This window comes from Aythya marila (assembly GCF_965140915.1).
Source record: "Aythya marila genome assembly, chromosome: 1".
Classification (NCBI taxonomy): Eukaryota; Metazoa; Chordata; class Aves; order Anseriformes; family Anatidae; genus Aythya; species Aythya marila.
This window is the reverse complement of record NC_139042.1, coordinates 142,313,276-142,334,396: the sequence shown is the minus strand read 5'-3', so window position 1 is coordinate 142,334,396 and position 21,121 is coordinate 142,313,276. Positions and strand designations below refer to the sequence as shown.

Below are 21,121 nucleotides of genomic sequence, written 5' to 3'. Positions count from 1 at the left end.
CTATCTAATGGTCCATTTGTGGCTTTTCTCATCAAGAGAAGTATTTAGTTTGCACCAAAACAGAGCCAGGGAGCCTGGTGCATGCTAACAAATACTTGCTCTAGACAACGAGATGGCAGTCCAGCGTGAAACAGGGAAACCATCAACAGTTCCTGACAGACATTTTCTATTATAGTCTTTATGTTTCTGATCAGGGACATGTTTATTGAACCAGACTTCTTTGGGGCTGATGTGGCTTTTAGAAAGCCTGCTGAGGTCTGTAGCTAACACGGCCTCACTGTGAGCTTTTGAATTGTAAAAATGCCTGTTGATTAGCCTAGATAGATGCTATCAAATCCATATGTATTAGAGCATAACTTTTCTTATGAGGTCTTTAGATACTACTGGCTGAGCCAACCATAAATAGTACATTGCAGGGTTACATTATTGTATAACAAGTTAGCACAGAGGTTTTGGAAGCCAGATCTCTAGGTCCCATTCAAGTGCTGTCCCTGAGACATTGTCAGCATCAGTCAAAGTGTTATAAGCATTGTACTTGCTGTGTTTTGCCATCCATAAAAAATTGTCTTTTCCTTCATTTGTCTCACAAAATGTAGCAGACTTTTTCACTGTGAGGAGACTACCTGCACAGATTTCTTCTAAAATTACACGAATGTAGCATGCACTGCAGTTTCTTATCACTTAAACTCTGTATGTGTGTGGCAACAGCATGATTAATAAGAGGGGATCCTCTGGGTCATTGGCAGCCTTGTTCTGCATGGAATGCCCAACATCTGCTGTTTGGATTGAGGTCCAAGTTGAATTACAACTGTGTGGGGAGGGTGGAGGGGAAATTCTGAAGCACAGTGATTCTTTTAAAATAAAATTATGAAGCACATGGTGAATTTTTGCATGCAAATCGTAAGCTCATCTGTATTGGGGATAGGAAATGGGTTGTCTGAGGTGGAGTGGAGAGATTGGATTGTAGCATGGCAACAGAGAGGATGGAGTAATTTTTTTCTGTCAAGAAGATTTTCTGTGTGATTTGTTTTTTATTTTTGTTTGTTTGTTTTTCCTCTGGCTCAGTCCATAAGAAATAATCAAGCTTAGGAGGGACATCTTTTGTATTCAGATTGAAGCATTCAGTGACCTTTTTGAGAATAAAGAGAGTTTCCACGTAAGTGTTGTCAGAAGTGGCGGAAACAACATATGAATTGGCTCTGAAGTAAATTACTAATGTCCATGCTTTGCAGTTGGAGAAAATGAAGCAAAAGTTCAAAGTTTAACACTTTAAGAAGTGTCTTCTAACTCTGTATGCCTCATAGTGGCTGCCAGTGCTAGACACCTGGGTTGACATAGGTATCTGAGGGCTTTGGATAGGTGGGTAAAGGACATTAGCACCAGAGCTAAGAATCCCTTTTCTCTAAGTCCCATCTATGGACTGGGACTCAGCTGCTTCCTGCTGGAAAACACTCTTAGCTGAATAGCAGAAAATTCAGGGACTGTCACGCACAGGAAGTGGTTCATTTGCAAGCAGACAAGTCACTTCACCCACAGGCAGACAGGTAACAGTGCCATTGACAATCTTTAAGCTCAAATTATTCCAGGTGCCAAATTAATTTAGTGCCTCCTCAAATCAAACGGGTTTGAGGTCATGAATTCAACAAAGCCTGAAGTCTGTGTCAGGATGACTGTTGTGGGGACATAAATATTCCATAATCTTCAAGAGAACAGATGACATTTTTATTCTTCTTGGTTATATGGACATTCACAAGACCACTTGTCATAAGAAAAGAGATGAACGGTTGTTTAAAACATGACATAGACATTTTGTACCCAGGTCACAAAAACTTTTGTAGCATCATGGGAGAAGCCTGCAAAGGCACTGAATTTAATGCCTTTGGGTTCACATTACAACTTTTGAAATTGCTGTTAAGTATCTATACATTTCCAAGAAGTGCAGTAGGGATTGATTTGTTGTTGTTTTTATTTTTTAAATAGGGATTTTGAGTTCCTTCCTTGAAAACGTATTTCGGAGTGAGAAGTACAGGTTTTGTTGTGACTGTGTGAGGTGTAAGGCAGGGCAGTAGGTTAGGTACTTCCCACAGTTCTCATCCAAGTGCTTGCAGTTGCTTTGTGAACAAAATAAAAATAAAAAGGGATCACTGAGCAACCCTTTTTTTTAAAAAAAAAAAAAAAAAAAAAAAAACTTTTTAAAGTCATAATGCTTCTAGAAATATAATCTACATCCAGTCTGTTTAGCCTGGAATTAACATTTAAATTAATTGTGCATATTTTCAAAAGCACATGGAAGATTTAGATTTCAAAGTGGTAAGTTATGTCCAAAAATTAGACATAAGCACTTTAGATCTTTAATGCACAGGCCAGACTGCGCTGTTCAACAATTCTGTTACAATCATACTAATAACATTTCTGTAGTAAGTACTTTATTTCAGCATACCACCTGTTGTACCAACACAGCCTTCTTGTTTAAAAACGAAACAAAACAAAAAAACACTTCACATGTGCATTGGAGCATCCATCTTAATGTGGCAGTAAGATCAATATATTGGTTTGAGAAAGGAGAAGGAAGGAAAACAATTCCTTTGATGGACATAAGTAGACAAGTGCAAAATCAGCGTGTATACCGAAACTTAATCACTTAAGTGTCTTGGAAGCTGTTACCCATTATCTCCTTTGGCACAAGCAAACCATTGCAAGGCTTTCGAGGGACAGAATCAAGTCAGCCCTTTGTGGCAGGAGTTTTCTGTTGATTACTATTCTATATCCATTTTACATTATTAAGTATTTTAAAACTTATTTTAAACATTTTGTTCTAGAGGAGGGCAAAAAGAAGCATCCAATTTGGCAGTGAAGAAGCATGATCCAATTAAAAAAGAAAATCACTCCTGACTATTGGAAAGGGCAATCAGTTACTCCTACACATGCTAACTCACGCCCATTTAACTTATTAAATTCCATTTCTATCCCCTTTATTCATGCTGCTCAATTATATCACCTCATACATTCTGTTCATCCTCTTTATCTTGTACTTCATCTTCATGTAACTGCATTGTTGCCACTAGTTATTGCCTATCCGATATCTGCCAAACTTAATTTATAAGCTCTTCTACCTAAGTTGAAAGCCATATAATTTGATCAGTAAGTGTTGTGCTCCATACTTGTATTTTCAATGAGATCCTCTGCTGACCCCACCCCAATTTATGTGGGCAGAAGAACATGATATCCTTTCCAAGGCTAGAGAGGAAACTTGTTTGTTCCACTAGAACAAAAACTTCCAATTGTTCAATCATTTATTGTATTTAATTTTCTTATAGAAAGCTAAGCCTGTGAGTTACTCAAAGGCAGCATAGGTATGTCTTTATCACCACTACTGACGTGACCTCTAGTAATTACAGCATAGCTGCAGTGATTGCAAACTGGGAAACAAAATATGAGTAGAAGAACCTAAGCCAGACCTTCCTCACCCCTCTCATGACAGTGCAGTATCTTTCTGTCTAGGAGACAACAGCGTGTAACTAGCTTGAGTATATTTTTTAGTTAAAATGAAATAAGACCAGATTTTTCATTCATGAGTGCCTAGAGATGGCTACTATTTACATGCATTTAAATAACTAATTTTGGATTGGCAAAGTCATCCAGCTGTGCTTGTTGTTAATTTGCCATATTGCTACAGGTAAGTGAAGCAAGGAAACCCTGGAGTGACAGCACTGGATTTTTTTCTGTCTAGTTTTTTGTCTGTGTGGGACACTGCACTAAGTACATTGTGCATACTAAAATTACAGTCCATTTTGGGGGGAAAAATAAGAGAAAAAAAGTCTTGCATATGCTTATAAGGTGTTTAGGCTATAGTCCACCTTGTCCAATGAATACTGTTCTTAACTCTAAAACTGGAATTATTTATTTTTATTCTTTTTTTGAGGAGTATGATCTAAAAATTTCAAATCATAAGTGAAATTTTTCTGTGGTCTCATAATTCAGAGATCCCCCTGTCTGACAGAAAAATGTGAGGGTACTTGTGGCAAAGTGTAACTTACAGAGCTTAAGACAATAAGGACAAGTCAAACCACCATGGCAGTCCTCCTAATGTAAGACTAAGCAAATCCTTTGTCTCATGTTTGATCTGCACCCAGGAAGCTGAATTTGCTCTTGAACAATTAATAAAAAAGGGGTTTTGTTGCTTGTTGTGTATGAGAAGACCCCTTAGTGCCATGAGCTAGAAACTGGTTCTGTACTGAAGGCTTAGTCTTCAGCTACACCTGGTTTGGAGGTAGTATACCTAAAATCCGGGAGAACAGGCATCATATTTCCTCTCTGCTACAATCTTTGTAAAGATGAATCTGTTTACAGACCAAATTGAGCTCAAGAGTAATTGAAGCAGCCTCAAAGCCATGCCAGCTGATGCGTGGAGAAGGCAATGCAAGTAAATAAGGATCAAGCATCATGCAGAGAGCACAGTTCCTGCTGTAGACACGCTGCTCCTGAACCCCCGTGATCTGCCTCTCCTGTATAAAACGGGGAATGGTGATTTTTAATAATCATCAAATTCCTCCTTTCCTAAAGGAAATTAATTCCTCCTATTGATAGCATTGTGTCAATTTGGATGTGCCAACCCTCTTTTCAGGAAGGTGAGGATGGGGCATACAGCAGCTCTACATGTTCTTAGTTCTTTCTGTATCTCAGCATTCAGCTTGTGACATTTGGCTTATTCCATGCCCTGCACCTGCCTTTCTCACCTGTGATTGCTCTTCTGCCTGAGCCTTTGATTCCCTACCCAGCCACTGAGACATCACAGCTGAATCTATTGCAATGGCTATTTTGCAGTCATTGAAATAAACACACCCAGTGCAGTTATTCGGCTTGCATTTGTTTTTTATTTGTTTACTTTTTTGAATACATAATCCAAATTTTCAACTGTACTTTTTCATTGTTTTCCAGACAGCCCAAGAAAATTAACAGCACTTTATATAGTTGAAGAAATAATGTAATTGAGGTAATAAACACAGAATTCAAAAAAATCCAAAATGACATCTCTTTTGAGATGGCAGACATTTTTGCAATATGGCAAAGAAATATGAGCCATTGCCTACTTCTATATGTTGAATTGTACACATTAAGTCTTAAATTTATGGAAATACTAAGTAGCAGTCAGAAATATATATATATTTTTTTTTTTCAAAATGTATATTCTTCTGGCAAAGTGAAGTTGACAGTCATCTGTTCTGCATTTATACAGTGTCACTGGTGGAGGTAGGGTCTTAAGTTCATCCTCCTTGTACATATAATTTTATGGTATAAATACCACATGAATAGAGAATTCTGTTTTGCCTTCAGTAAAGGAGATACAAGTTATGATCAAAGCTTCCAACACATGAAAGGTTTGTGCGTAGATGCAAAGGAGTAGAGTAAGCTGGAGGAGACAATATCCTTAGCAGTTTATTTCCACCAAAGCCAAGGTTATGATAAAGGAAACTGCTGCAAATACCTTCAGGCAAAATTTGGTTTCCAAATCTTAATTCTGTCTTAAACTTTGTTGTTGTTGCATTTAATTATGTCAGCTATTGCCAAGTCCAGTTCCTTTCTTTTCTCTTGGGCTCTAAAAGCTTTAGGAAACGTGCTGTTGTGCAGATTTCTTACATGCTCCTCCACTCTTGAACAAGGCTTCTCAACCATCTGTACCATCTCTTCAGCACATACAGCACTGCGTGAGGACGAGTTGCACCACCTTTCCCATGTCATTGCCTAGCTGTTTTTAATCTCAAGTGGCCAATTTGTTGTGCTTTCATTATAAATGGGAAGGGTGTGGAGAAAAAAGGAGAGAACAGTCTGAACCAAATGTCCTCATTAAGCTTATTTCTTCACATTTAACTTAAAACTCTAGGCCTGCTTGCAAGTCCTTTATTTACTTAGGTCACCGTTACTCAAGGGAGTAATCTAATTCCAGCACAGCATCTTTTATAGGTAAAGATCATTCCCGTGAGTAGGGCTTACATAATCAGGACCTAAAGCATGTTTCTTTGAGTGATAGAACCTGCAGACTGATGTAATTTTGTTATTCTGGACAGAAGAGGTTAACTCGATGTAGGAAAAAAGGGGTTTGTCTTAGAAAAGATTACTCACAGAGGTACAGACGTCTTGTGATACAGATTTCTCTCATATTTAAGGAATGCCAATGAAAACAAGGAAATATTTATTATTTGATCTTTGCTATGTAGCTCTTTTAAAAATAGCACTAACTACGAGTGTACCCAATAACTGTTAGCCTTTATCCTACCCATTACCATGTGTGCTGGCATGATTATTCAGCATGTCTTCAAAACAAAAAATTCCAGTACCATCAATGTGGGACCACTACATCAGAGAGTAGGCAGTCCATTCCAACCAAAGAAAATAAACCCCACACTGACACCAAAGACAAGGAGATAGTCAAAGAATCCTAGCTTGGCTTAGCAGGAGGTTTGTCAGAAGTGCTCTGGGTGGATCAGGCTCTCTTTCTAGCACCACTTTTTCCTTCTTCAGGTAGTGCCCAGAGGTCTCATTCAGAATAATGGGAGTAGGGCATGTCTGTATAAGAGTCCATGCCATCAGGATGCTTGTTCTAAAGCTTCTGAAAATCTAAGAATGCCATTTGTCACCTCCTAAGAACATTTTTTTATTGTTTTTAAGATATGTTGCTGTCTGGATCATAAAGAAGCAGAAATATATGTACAGGTTGTAGCTAACGGTATCCGCAGGAGTGTTGGGTTCCCAGTTGCTCACTTGTATTTGCTGGCTGTTACTGTCTCCTTGATGGGTGAGGGAAGATATTGCTGTTCCAGATCAAAATAGTAAGGATATTATCTAGCTTTTTTTCTTCTTACATTCTCTCTTTGTTGACATCTCCACCAGATGTGATGTCATCCCAAGCTTACATCAAGTGTTGTTTTATATTTTGATTCTAATTGGCTAAATTTTACATTTCTTATTTGTTTAAGAACTTGTAAGGAATGATTTGAAGTCCTTTGTTCATTTTCTCTAAAATCAGTGTACATCTGTTAACTTGTAAATGAAGTTTTGGGACTTTTTAATAGACCCAAAGCCTTCTCATCCTCTCTGGAAAAAAATGACTAACCCACCCGGAGTAGCATTTGTTTCAGAATTGGGGTACAAGAGTGTGCAGAAGGGTTGTTTGCTCAGGACGCAAGGAGGTATATGGATGTTCCAGTGACTCTGGCATCATTTGGTTTAATTCTGTTTATCCCAGCAGTTAGATGCCTGTGGTCATTGTTGTGGTTTTCACAAAGCATTATCAACAAAGCACAGAGCAGCAGACCAAATAATTGTCTCAATTAGTGAATGCATTTTAAGTCTCTGTTTAGCCAAGGTATTTTTTTTCAGTGTTGTTCTAGATTTGTATCAATATTACCCCTTGTATAAGTGCTATCAGAGGAAAAATGTGAAAGTACACAGAACTGAGAGGAGGCAAATTTGAGGAAATATATTAAGGATTTGAATGGCTACCAGAGACCTTCCCTCTTCTCCAAAATCAGCTACTGTCTTCTGAGTTATATCTGCTTGATATTACTGTGCTTGTTGAGTACACAGGAGTATTGGCTGTTATGAACAACTAATGAACTTTTCTGTGTTTAACATGTTCACTGATAGAACAGGTAATTTCTTGTTCTGAAGGAAGTGATGGGGAAGTAACTGTTGGCCAAAGATGAACAACAGCCCACCTAGCCTGCCTAGTTTCTTAACATTCTACCAAAGCTTGGTTTCTACTGGGTAAAAGGAAAAGAGATCAGATGTCTGTCTTAATCTCCCTTTTTCCCAGAAGCAAATCCAATTCCTGTTTAACACATGTAACAATAACCTATCCCATATGTGTTTTACCCTTTGTTGCAATTATTTTTTCTGAGTTGTCTGAGTAGCTATGCCTCTTATTTTTTCAGTTTTAGATTATGTTCTCCTGGTTTGTCCTGCCACATCAATCACAATTCAGAAAACATCCGCTAGCCCTCTGCAAATAATCTTTTTTTCAACTTTAGTAATGCTAAAGCTGTTCAACATTTTTCCAACAGAAGCATTTTTTGACAGGAAGTAGCTCATGGAATAAAGAAATAGAAGAAATTATCAAAGTTATATTCATGTCACTTTTTCATAAAGAAAACAAAATTTAGTAAGCCTTAGAATGGAAATCTCTTTAGAAATTCAACATCAAATACATAATGAAATTACAAAACATTCTCTGTACATTTTCTTCAAGCTTCTTCTCTTTCAATCAGATACTTGCAGAGGGTGCCCCTTCTTGAAGGCAGTAGTACACTTGGAACTGGGACATAGCAAGCTATATATCTTAAAATTATTATTTGTTGTTCTGTTTTCTATTACTGTTAACACATTAAATTGGCAGTGTGGTTGATATTTCTATCTTGTTTTGCATTGGGTGCTGGGTTTCATGATTTTTCTCTGATAACTGCCATTATATAACTGTTCAGCATATTTCTGCAACTGATATTTTCTCATAGGTTGTTACTGTACACTGGTCTTTAATGTGTATTGGAAGTTGCCAAAAAGGTAAATTTCCTTTTAATCAAGTTTGATATCTTGGTCAGAACTCAAACCAACGTGTCCATGTATCCACACAAATGAGATTTATGAAGGCCTGTTTTGTACCTAGCAGTTCAGCTGTGTGCTACAAACAGCACCCAATGAAACAGCTTAGGGTTGAGTCTCACCATTGTCTTCACAATGGAGGTGAAAATAAATCTTTAGATTTTAGCCCATCTTTTGCTTTAACATTCTAGTGTTGAGATCTTAATTGCACTTAAAATATTTACTTCAGAGGAGGCCAAATGCCATCCAGATTTATGTTTGCAGATGTCTGTATCTATAAAGAATTTAATTTAGCCTTTTAGTTTTCACTACTCTTGCAGCAGGAGAGCTTTATGAATCCCTCTTGACAGCTTATTATATGTAAAATGAAATTCAAAATAAGTAAACATTTAGTATCAATGCATTCCAAGAATACATACACGGCTTGCACAGGAATATTTTGAATTGTGCAAGCCATAAAGAAAGTTACAAAGGAAGTAAATATCAATAAAGAACCACTCTTTTTTTCTGACAAATATGTCTTTGCAAAAACTACAACCGTTAATTTTTCTGTCCAAACATACTGGAGCTACCTAGAGAGCTGAAGGAAGTTTTGCTTATTATATCAGAAGACATTTTTTCCCAAAGAGCATTTTTATTATCTGATGCCTTCAAGCAGAATTTTAAGTCTAATCAGATTTATAAAAATCAAAAGCAGCAGTCTTTCTAGTGTAGAAAAGGAAAAAAAAAAAAAAAGTTAGATTTCTAGGTATTCTGAGATGGGACTAATTAACAACTCAATAAATAAGTCCCTAAATCCAAACTCTCTTCTGAAAATTAAGAGGCAAATTTGTTTAGATTTGTCTGGCCATGTTTTTCCAAGGATGTTATCATTGTACCATGCATTTTCATTGACAACATTTTCAGTGGTTAAAAAAGTGAAAACGAGTCCTGTAAGTGCATGAAGACAGTAACAGCAGCAATCCCACTTTGTGTGGTTTGAATAATTTTTACATTACCTAATCAAGTAATTTTCTATTTTTTATGTTCTTCAAATACTCCTGAATACCCCATATCACAGTGTTTTTGAAAATGTCATGCTATGTCTATCTAGACCTTAGTCCCAGTGATGCTCATTAAACATTATCTCAAATTAAGAGATGGAGTGAGTTTTCTTCTCCTGAGCTATACATCCTGATTTTTGCATAGATGATACTGCACTTCTACACAGACAGCCATCTAAAGACAATGCTTTAGGGTTTATTCAGCATTTTGATGGAATTTTTCTTTCATGAGAAGGTAAAACTTAGTGTAGCTCATGGTATGCCAGTTATGATAGGCTTGGAACATTGAGCTCTCATAGGGACCCAGGAAAATCTATTTTTGTCATCAATATATTTTTCTCTAGGAAAGAAAAAAAAAAAAAAAAAAAGTTATCATCCCTGGCTACACTTGCACTTGCAGGATCGCTGTTAACATTTGTTACCTCGCTAGCTTTTACCTTTTATAAACCTGTTTGCAAAGTTAGGAGAAGCTCAGACAGTTAAAAGAATCCTTATTATTTAGAAGACAGAAAGGATTATTGGACAAAAGTGGATAATGTCCACTTACCTGGGGAGCTATTAGGATAAGCAGGTAAAAATAACACCCTTCATGGCCATGAGAATTTGGCAACTTTGGAAAGGTAATTGTAACCTAGATTCATTAGTCCTCCACTTAAATGCTGATGTATTTACAGTTCAAGATGAAGTGTTTCTGTTACCACAATGCTTTAGCAGTTACAGGTGTCCGTAATTCCTTGGTTCAAATATTACATCCTTTAGGACACAGTAATTTGTGTAGCTGCTACCCAGAGCTGTGCTCAAACAGCAATTGGCATGATGAAGCAAAACTTTCTCATCATTATCTCAGATCAGAGATTTCTTAACTATTGGTGGTGTGGGTTTTTTGTTGTTGTTTTGTTTTGTTTTATGGACACGAGAACAGACTTAGGCAGCACAGCTTTTTGATGCATTCATATATACAAGTTTTCCCACTGAATCCAGTGGCACAGCACTGGACCAGAATTTGCTGCTCTGCTGGAGTTTGAAAGGCTGATCTTCATCACAGCTGTGCTTGAGCAGGAAGAAATTTAAAAAGTGTAAGTGTGATGGATCATTTCACTCGGAACTAGTACAATCTTCTGTCCAGACTGTCTTTGATTTTGCATAGCTGTGCAGAAAGAGGGGTGAATAAAAGTTCTCCCTATTGCGAAAAAATCTTTACAATGAGCACGCAGTTTTATTGGAGAGTCCATTATCATCCAGTCAGCAGAAAGTCAAAGGTAGTTATTGGTAAAAGGTGATAGATGATTCTTGCTGGCCTGGGGACTGCCTTTCACCTGCCTTGTTTTCAGCTTGTTTTGGTGAGTTCAAGGTAGCCTCAAAATTAACTCACAACACTTCATTTGTGTTTTGACCAACATGGTCTTTCTTTTGTGATATGCAATTTTCAGTAAGCAGTTAGTTGCTGCTTTTCTCCCCATACTCCTTCTGTGTACACCGGTAACTGCATGGGAGCGACACTACATTTTTATTGTCTTTTTTAATCTTGAAGCTGACTACTATTATTGGGGCTGGAAAGATGAGCAAGGTCTTTTGTTCAGTAAGCAACTTTATAAGAAAGTGAATACTTACATGGTTTGAACAACAAGCTATTAAAAGTGTTAAAGCCCATGCCAGGAGGGAATAGGGATGCTTCCATGAGTGGAAGTCAAGGCTTCTTTCAGCAGAGAGGCAAAGAGCCTAAGGCAGAGTATGCATTTATCCAGTCATCTTCCTCAGGCCGCCAAAAGCTGGGGCTGAGGGAAAGCTGTATTGTTTGGCTAGGTTAGGTCACTCTGACAAGCTCGGGATACTGGAGATGAATTGCTTCCCAGGAGAAAAGGGTCCAGAAGGAAGAGATGGGTTTTGTTGTGGCTTTTGTTTTTGTTCTGCTATCCCTTTCTTGCCTCAAAGGATGAGGCGAGGGTAGTATTGCAAGACTTCACAAATATGAAACAATTGTGTTCACACACGCCCATTTGTATGAATTCCCTTTTGTGTGTGTGTGGATTTCAATTTGAAAAGTCAATGAAAACAGTTTGAAAACAGAGCAAAGAGAACACTAGGAGCAGATGCCAAAACTTTCTTTTTCTATTAATTCCAGCACATGGTTGTGAATTATATGTTAGTATATTTTTAAATAGCATATATGTTTAAATAGCATAACCTACTCCAAAACAGTCACTCTTCCAGCTTGAAAAGTGTCTTTCCTAGGTTTTCTTTGCTACCAGCACTTCAGCTAGTGTCATGTCTTTCCTTCCTATTCCAAGCCCTTCTTTATTATTCTTGAAATAGAAACAATGTCTGCAGCCCCAAGAACACTACACTACACCCACAGAGTTTGCCTTATCCAGCAATCTGCCACTAATATTTTGAGACTCCAGCAAGACAGGAAAGGATACCTCCTTGAATTGTTACTGTACAGTTGTCCTTAACTGAACTGTGCCATCTGAGTTCCCTTTGCAACACTAGTGAAGAAAGTCTCAATGTTTTCCCTCGTGAATCATTTCAGATGCAATTATCTCAGATATCTTGCCATGACTGTGGACCGTTTTGTGACAAAATGTCTGTCGTTTTCCAGGCTGCCTTTAAAATTGGTATAAAACCTTTCATATTTATGAATATTTAATGTTTTTCAATTTTCCTAGCCAATGCCAATGTTTATTAAATGGTAAACATCCACTTTGGGGAGTACTGCTGGTTGTTACAGCTTGTGCTGTGGAAATGGAGATAACCATGGTGGCCGTCTCCTGGCACACTGTCGGGTGAAGCCGCGCCTTGCGGGTAGGCTCGGCTGGCGGCAGGGAGCAGTGCATCAACCCTGCCTCTTGAGAGTGGTTCCCAGAAGTGGTCTGACTCAGGCACTGTGCTGAGTCACAAATCCTCCCCTGCTTCCTCCTTGCTCTCAGAAAGTAGTAGTTTTCTTCTGAACTATATTAGCAGAGAAATAATTACCTCCCACACCCTTGGCACTGGCTTAAGTACAGAAATCTGAGTGTGTGTCTCAGGATGGAGGGGAGGGATGGGTAGAGTTGAAAGTCCTCTCCTTTCCCTTTTATTCCTGCTCATTCCCAGAAGGTCATGTGCATGAGACTCTGCTCGTACTCCTTAGTCAAGCAACATTATAGTGTTGACAAAATATAACCCCTCAAAACCAAAGAAGGAGCAGACTCAGAATATGCTTTCTCTGAAGATCTGAACTGCTAATATGACTAGAAGAAGAAACCACCCTCTCCAGCAGTTTCATCCAAAATTAAAGGCACGTGAAAATGCAAGATAGAGCTGTGCTTGGAAAGGCCCAATTGTTTTTTCTGAGACCAGCCTACCATTAGTTTCCTTGGATATGTTCCACAGCGCAACAATGCCAAGTACATTTTAGCAGCTGGGTCCAGTGCACTTTTTTGTGCCATCTTGCTGAGCATTGGTCAAAATCCAAAAAAGCTTGTAAGTACACAACGGGGTATGTAGGCAATCCCATTGCTTTAGGTGCAAACAGCTATGTGCTTACAGACAAGTGCATTCTTCAATAACTGCCTGAATTGACAAGACACCAACCAGCCTCTCACATGATTGTCTTCCTGAGAGAAAAATACAGCACCATACAATAGTTCTAAACCCCCTGCAGCATCCCTACCAGTGTATTTCCCATAGCTCTGAGAAAGATCTATGTTGCTTGGTACAAGTTCATTTCCTTCGCTCTTCCCCATCCTCCCTATTCCCTAACTGTGCTCTAAACCTTTGCGTTGACACAGCCCTTGAGAGGCTGAAAAGGGCTTGACCTGGCATAAAAAGCAATGCCGTTCCTATGTAATAAATATTTAAAACATTTTATCAGGGTAAATAAATGCTAAATTCTGTGAGCCCAGGGAATGGCATTAACATGTTTGGCTTACTGAAACATTTATGGAGTCAATGTCAGCCAACAGATTGCAGCCAAGAAGGTTTTTTTTTTTTAAAGGTAAACTAAAGTGCTTTTAAAATAAATACTAAGAGCTGTTTAAGATCTTCAATTATTAACAGAAGAAAAGCGTGGGCTGAAAAATGACAAGCAATCCCTTTTGTGGTGCTTTCCCTAACCCCTGCTCAGTTATCTCTTTGTCCAGCCCAGAGTGAGCTTCCCAAGGCAGATCCTGTGCCTTCTCAGATGTCTGGAAAGTGTCTAGCACATGGAGAGAGCTTCCACGAATGAATAAGTACATTCAGAATGCCAAATATTTGAAAAACATTTCTTTCTATATTTACTTGCCAGGACATAAGTTCAGGGCTCCATGTTTACGACTGGCCAGCGATAGCGCTGCCAGCCTTTGTGAAGCAGTGTGGAAACATAGCCCTTCGCTCTGCTGTGGGAAGGTGGCTATTGGCATCATCTACTTGAAATCCAGAGGCCAGGTTTTGGGTCTGAGCAGGTCACCAGGCATTCTGATTTAATTATGATTATAAGCTGCACAGCTCATTCCTAGGAGTGCCAGCATTACCTCCACAAGGGATAAAGTGCAGAAGGTGTGTCATTGTTTATTACGGAGAGCATCAGGCCATGGGAACTGTGTTGCCACGAGCACCAATGTTGGTTACAATCTATGTGTTGCAGTGTGCAAAGACTAAGAGCATGCATGGGTTGGAACAGAGAAGTCATTTCTTAGTAAGTTCAGCTGTCTTTTCTTCCTCTGCAAAGGGAAAGAGCATATAGATGTGTGCAGAAGTTCTCATCATTGTTTAGAAAAGGCTTTGTGACTCCGTGTAAGAGGATGATTCACCTTGATTTACCCTGATCAGAAATGCGTCTGATCAGCCACATATCTGCAGCTCAGTTCAGACACTGATCTGCACCTCTCAGTTTCCAGAACACAGTTTTGTCGTGTTTTGAAGTGTGTGTTTTTTATTAAAAAAAAAAAAAAAAAAAAAAAAGTTTTTCTGTTCTGCCTGCCTATGGCTCTTTCCCCTGTGCTTTCATCCTCCTTCATCTGCTCTCCCTGTTGACCCCCCTTGCCACTACACAGAGTTTTCTGGTTGTCCAGGCCCGGTTCCTCATGCCATTCTCTGCAACAGCTATTCATGTTGCAAGTGGCTGCCTGAACTGAGAATTACAAAGCACCTTACTTGCAGCAACTACATTGACAACAATGCAGCGAGCAAGGTCATGCGCATCTATCCGTTGTCCTTCTACAAGTAGAATTTGGTACATCTGCGAGGTCATTCTATGGTTTCCAAAGCTGCTACACATCTAGTGGTTTTAAGTTAATGAAACTCCCTGAATGCTTTAACAGTAATATATGTGTGCTTGCTAATTACTGGAATTATCTGGATTTGAAGCCATAGTACCTGAATCGGGTGCTGCACAGCACACACATCAATTCATGCTAACAGTGTTCAGTAGCTCATGTCTTCTACAAGGTTGATTTATTTTCCTCAAGAAGCTTTTCTTTAATTAGTCTAGCTGAAGCACCTGTAAATCTTCTGGTGGTGCATGTTCCCTTGGCTGTATGAACTCCTTGTCTTCTCATGCTTTTGGTGCAAGCCTTTGATTTCACAGGCACTGCTGTGTTAACAGAAAGGGCATTGGTTTGTACAGATATTATCTTCTCTGGACATCTGTAGTACGATGAAGCACTTTCATGGCATGAGCAATAATGAAGCTATATTTAAAATGAGAGAGGTTTTTGTTCATCATTGTATCTGTCCTCGCTACCCTCCCAAGAGCCCTGGGTATATCCTATAATTAATATTAAATCAATTAATTAAAATAATTAAGAGTAAATTACATAAGACCTGGTATTAGGACTCTTGACTTTGCAATCTTGGCTATGTTTTAGGTTAGCAAGGTTCCTAAAATCACTAAAAATGAAGGCCTTTCTGTGCTTTTGTGTAGATTTATTTGAAGACACACATATTTTAATCTTCAGAGTTTGGTTGTTGTTTTTTGCAGGTTCATAGTCATCTGCATTATTTTAACTTCCTTGTATTGTTTTTCATTGTCTGGGAGGAAGGTGGGATGTTGCTTTAGCTTTCTGGTGAACATCACATTTTCTACTAATGTAAAGTATTGAAGAAATGTTGACGTGCACTGCAGTTCATTTTCTGTATATATTTAGAATTAATAGGCTGAATGAGGTGAGCAGCTAGGGGAAAAGGTTGACTGCTTCATGTAATCACAGCAATATTTTTTCCTAGTGACATTACCTATTCAAAGTAAGTTCCCTGAGGTAACTGAGCAAGCAGAGCATCCTTTTCTCGTATAGGATGAGTTTTGATCCTGTCAGTATTGTACTTCATGTAAGGATCTCTTTGTGAAATCCAGAATATTTCATGTAGAGTATTGCCCCCCTTGGATGTTAGCATGACCCGTTAACAGGTAGATGCACTGAATGCAGACACCTGAAAAAACGTTCTGACTGGAGGGAGCTAGTAGCCCACTTTGGATTACTAGCAGGCAATTAATGATCTTGCTTGCCTGGGAGCTGACACCACCCTTGATTGCTTCTGTTGAGTTCCATCATGGCTGGGGACCAAACACAAAGACTCAGCCTTAGCTGTGAGCTGACGAGCGGATTGCCTGTGAGTAAACATGCTTGTCAAGAGACGTGTCGTTCTTATTAGAAAGTATTAAAATTATTTGAAAAAAAAAAAAAAAGAAAAAAAAGAGACGGAATCTAAGATCTTAGATGATAGATTTTAAAAGTTAATTGTTATCACATACTCTCTTGGCAGATGTATAACAGACATTTCCAACTCATGAATCACATTTTTCAAAAATCATAGCTAATATCAACTTCTCTGAGGAGATGACAGCATTTGCAGGAGACATTAATGGCTTCTGGCTCTCAGTCATTGCAAAATCATGATCTTGTAATTGTTCTGATCTGGCTGTTTGTAGACTGTGGAGTTCTAGAGGTCTCTCGATATTTCCAACATTAATAACTTGCCAATGACAGTGGTTGCCATCACTGCCACCAGCAATGATAACTTTAAGGCAATGGAAATGCAAATCCTTACTAAAAGCTTCTGAGGCTGGCTTTGTTATTCTGGTTGTACAAGTGAGAAGAAGGAGGCAGAGAGGCACATGACTCTGCAGCTTCTGTCAACTGCATCTGAGAGCTCAGCTGCTTAGCACTTTATCAAAGCAGGCTACGAGTCACCTTGCTTGCATGTCACGAGGCCATGCTGCAAATGTTTGGCTTGATTGTGAATAGTACTTATGTGTGAATGATATCTGTATAACAACATTTTGTTCATACCCCTTGCTGGGGACCTGGACCACCTTTGTTACAGAGTGATACCTAAATCCTGGGGCAAAAGCAGCACTGCTGGTTCTGACTCTCCCTTCATTCATACTGAAGTAAGATGAGGTGGATTTGAAGTGTAGGGAGGTCCCACAATGGCCACAAACTCTCAGTCAGTATGGATTTGGTGGTGTTTCAGCAGCTTGGACTCTGCCTGAGACTGGCTTCACTTCTGGAAGAACCTAGAATCAGAGCAGGGACATGACTTCAGTTTCCCATCTCTTCCCGTCCTCTGCGGCAGGGCTCTGTGACAATCCACCATTTGCCCTCTTGCATGTCTCACTGTTCTTGTCCTGCTTCAGTCCTAGTTGTTCTTTTTTTTTTTCCCCCATGCTTTAACTCTCCCGAATACCATCTGGGAAACACCTTAGGTCAAGAACAGGCAAAACAGCTAAGGTGTTCCCTTTCCAGAGTGGTGAAATTACAGTGGCAGGGAAGGTAATACAAGTTTTACTTTAGTCTGTGATTCAGGCTTCAGGGACAAATTTGTGAAGTGTTGGGAATCTTCTGGAGGGAAGATGCTCTGTAAATGTACATCTTTGCATCATCAAGAAAATGAGTTCAGGTGAGGAGGAACAAGTTAGAAATGACATTATCGTGCAACTTATATTCTCTTTTAGGTACTTCCTCTGAATTTAGTTCTCTTGCTAATAAGTGCTTCTTTCTGTTCTCTCTGCAGGTCTCCAGGTGGTTTTAAACTCAATTATCAAGGCCATGGTCCCTTTGTTGCATATTGCCCTGCTGGTGCTGTTTGTCATTATTATCTATGCTATCATTGGACTGGAGTTATTCATGGGAAAGATGCATAAGACCTGCTACCACGTGCAAGGGGGGCTGATAGGTAAGGGGAATTCTCTGTGATACGGAGCCCTGTTCCTTTGCTTTCTATCTTTCAAGTGAAGACTTTCAGCAGTACAAAGCAAGTTTATGGTGTTGATGTTCTGACAGAAGAAAGGTTTACGCAGACATTTGACAGTCTGTATGTCCTAGTGCAAATGGCAGCCAAGTATGAAACAAACACTTATTAGGATCCTAAAGTGCAGGGAGTGGGAGAAAAAGTATTTTGGTGCTGCTGATCTACCTGCTGCAGTAAAATGAAATCTCCAGGATGCATGGAAATGTCCTTTCTCACAAGACTAGCTCCTTCATTGCTTGAATACTTGATTGAAAGAAAAACCATTTGAACAGCTTTCTTGGCTCACATCTGTAGTGTAGAAACAGAAGACACTGAGGCATTATGCAGACACTCTGTGGAGACATCGTTGTCATTTACTCATGCCAGTGTGCGGAGAGTGATGCACTGCAGCAGCAATGGCAGAAACTGGAGGTGCTCTGCTCAAAGGCAGACAAAGACAGATGAAGACCCCTCAGGTCCAGACTTTTAAAAACGTGATGAAGCAGCAAGATCATAGATGCCCTTTGCTTAGGTGTATAGGTGAAAAGGAATGTTGGCAACATATGAAGATTTTCTGAGGGAGACTCCAGGCACAATGGAGCATTTGTGCTAGCAGAGAAGATGGGTGGCTGTTGCTCCCTGCTGGGTACCTGTTCAGGGTTTCACAGTAGTGGTTTTTCTGCTCTGCTCCTTGGATGTGAATCACCTTTGATGTAGAGAGACTGTCTGTAACGGTGAGAGTTCAGCTTGCTCATCCTGAGCACTCGGCTTTTGGCTGGTCTGTCAAGGCTACAAGAAAAACTATCAGTTCCTGCTGAGCACAGTAGTGGTTTCTTTAATGTGGCCCTTTGCCACTAAAAGCCAGCCTCAGTCTCAAGCAACAATAACATTACAATGATTTCACCACTAGCAGAATGAGCTGGAAATGAGATGGCATCATGGAAATGATCAATGCTTATATTTTATTATTGATCCTGTGCCCAAACACATCTCTGTTTTAAACCAGCATCATTATGAAGGAATATCTACTTGAGGACCAGTACCCGTCTTTTTAAAGCACAGTCTGTGACTGTCCTGAGGGGTGCTGCTAATAAGAAAACAAAAGTATATTAATAGAAAGAAACTTTTTTTCACCAATCTATCTGGAAAGAGCTTTGAAATTATTCACAGAAATGATAATTCAAATTTCAAAATAATTAATTTGTATTGTCACTCACTCATCTAAACATCTGCTTTTTTTTTTTTCATTTGATTTATTCAAATTGATCAGCAATGATTCCCTGTGTGGTGGTGGGCACCAACATTAGGACCTGGTTGTGCTCATAATCAAGACAATATTGTACAACAGGAAATTGCTTCAGAAGTTCTTTATTTTCTACTTTTCTAATGTTGGCAAATTTCATTTTCTAGAAATGTGACAACTGTAAGGAATTGTCAGTCTTGTTATACATCCTTAAAGTGTATATATTTTTCTCCATACTGTCAATATTACACAACAGCATCTAATTCTAATACAGCTATTGCTGACATGCTTTGGTGATCAGAACTTTTGAAAACTTCTTTTTTTTTTTTTTTTTTCCATATAGAATAAGAAAAAAATGTAATTATTTGCTCCTCCACACATAGATACCTGCTTCTGTTATAGATGTAGCATGAGACTCTGAAGTCTGTATTTAAAAAAAAATAAAAATGAAAATAAAAATAAAAAATCTTGCAGGAGCTTTTATGCTTATAAGAATTTTATTTATTTATTTATTTATTTATTTATTTATTTATTGTAGCATTTTTCCTATACCAAGGCATTTAGGCAGGCTTGTTGGACAGGTTCTGAGATCTTTGGCAACACCTGTACAGAATAAAGAGTGGATAATCGAGCATTAGAGTCTTATAAAGCTTCTGAGTGCCATTGGGCTATTGATAAAATGCCACATAGCTTCTGAACTCCAAAAGAGCAGAGCTCCAGAGACTCTATGCTGTAATTTAGCAGTGCCCAGCACCATATCATCCTATCTCCAGAGCACTGAAGCCTGTCTGCTGCAGGGGTTCAGCCTTCTTCAACAAAATGCCAGTCAGTGCTCCAGTTCTTTTCTGAGATTAACCCAGAGGCCAGGTGACTGCAATATGAAAACACTGGTCATAACATGCAGCCTAAAGAAATGTAATAGATTTGACCTAATGCTCCCTCTCATGTTGAAAGACATTATTTCTTCCTCCTAGGAGGATATGTTTAAAAAATACACATTTCAGGTTTGACTGTAAAATTTGACAACATGGCCATTTTTTCTTTTCTTTACAAAAAGAAAAGCACAACAAAACATCCCTATGCCCATTAAAATTAATAGTTCTATGTGTATTTCAAGAGAAAGCTGTCAAATTCACTGAAAAATACATTTGTTAAAATCAGATATTCTTCACTTGCTTATCAGTGTGTCAAAACGCAATTAATTCTCTTCATCTCCTTTTTCTCCCTCCTCTCCTTTAAGATACACCCGCAGAAGATGATCCATCTCCCTGTGCCCCCCAGTCTGCACATGGGCGGCAGTGTCAGAATGGCACCGAATGCAAAGCAGGCTGGGAGGGACCCAAGCACGGCATTACGAACTTTGACAATTTCGCTTTTGCCATGCTGACCGTGTTTCAGTGCATCACGATGGAGGGCTGGACAGATGTACTCTACTGGGTACGTATCCGAAAATGATAAGCTGAAAGGCATGCTCATGTGCTCCATCTGTGTTGAAACTCTGGGGCTCTAGCTTGATCCTTTTTCATGCTTGTTCTAGACAGTGAAGGCATGGTTGCTAGCATGGAGCTTTAATTAACTCAGCATACTAGTGAGTGAAATGGGAGGGTTTATATGGTTCAGTTAAATGTAAACATTGACTTTCCATTGAAATTATAATGTTGAAAGATGGCACATGGCTTACTAGTTGGCACATGGCTTATTGTTTTGAAGATATGCAATGTACCTTTGTTGACCAGAATGCCATATGAAGACCCTCTCTGCAAGGGTGAACTTGCAGAGAGTTCTGGATCAGAGAGTCTCTGGATTACTGATGTTGAAGTATTTCTAAAAGGCAACTGGGTGCTTTACCCGTGGCATTACTGTAACAAAGGCACTATGCTGATCATCTCACAGGTCTCACAAACCCCTCTTCATGCCAGCACTACTCCTGATGACTTTTATCCTAACACTAATTCTTAACTCTCTCCTTACTCTGGTATTAGTATAAATCTTTGTTACATCTTTAGCCAAAAGATTGCATTCTTTAATCTAAATGCAGATTTTTAAATTA

At 39.0% G+C, this 21,121-nt stretch overlaps 1 protein-coding gene across 17 annotated transcripts in view; it reads left to right on the top strand.

Annotated features, from left to right (window-relative positions):
- CACNA1C (calcium voltage-gated channel subunit alpha1 C) overlaps positions 1-21,121 on the top strand; it is a 481,405-nt gene that overhangs the window by 289,556 nt on the left and 170,728 nt on the right. For all 17 annotated transcript variants that reach the window (XM_082784794.1, XM_082784789.1, XM_082784786.1 and 14 more), the window contains exons 6-7: positions 17,613-17,774; positions 20,312-20,508. In XM_082784794.1, the coding sequence (XP_082640920.1) occupies positions 17,613-17,774; positions 20,312-20,508 (359 nt within the window). The remainder of the gene's footprint in view (positions 1-17,612; positions 17,775-20,311; positions 20,509-21,121) is intronic.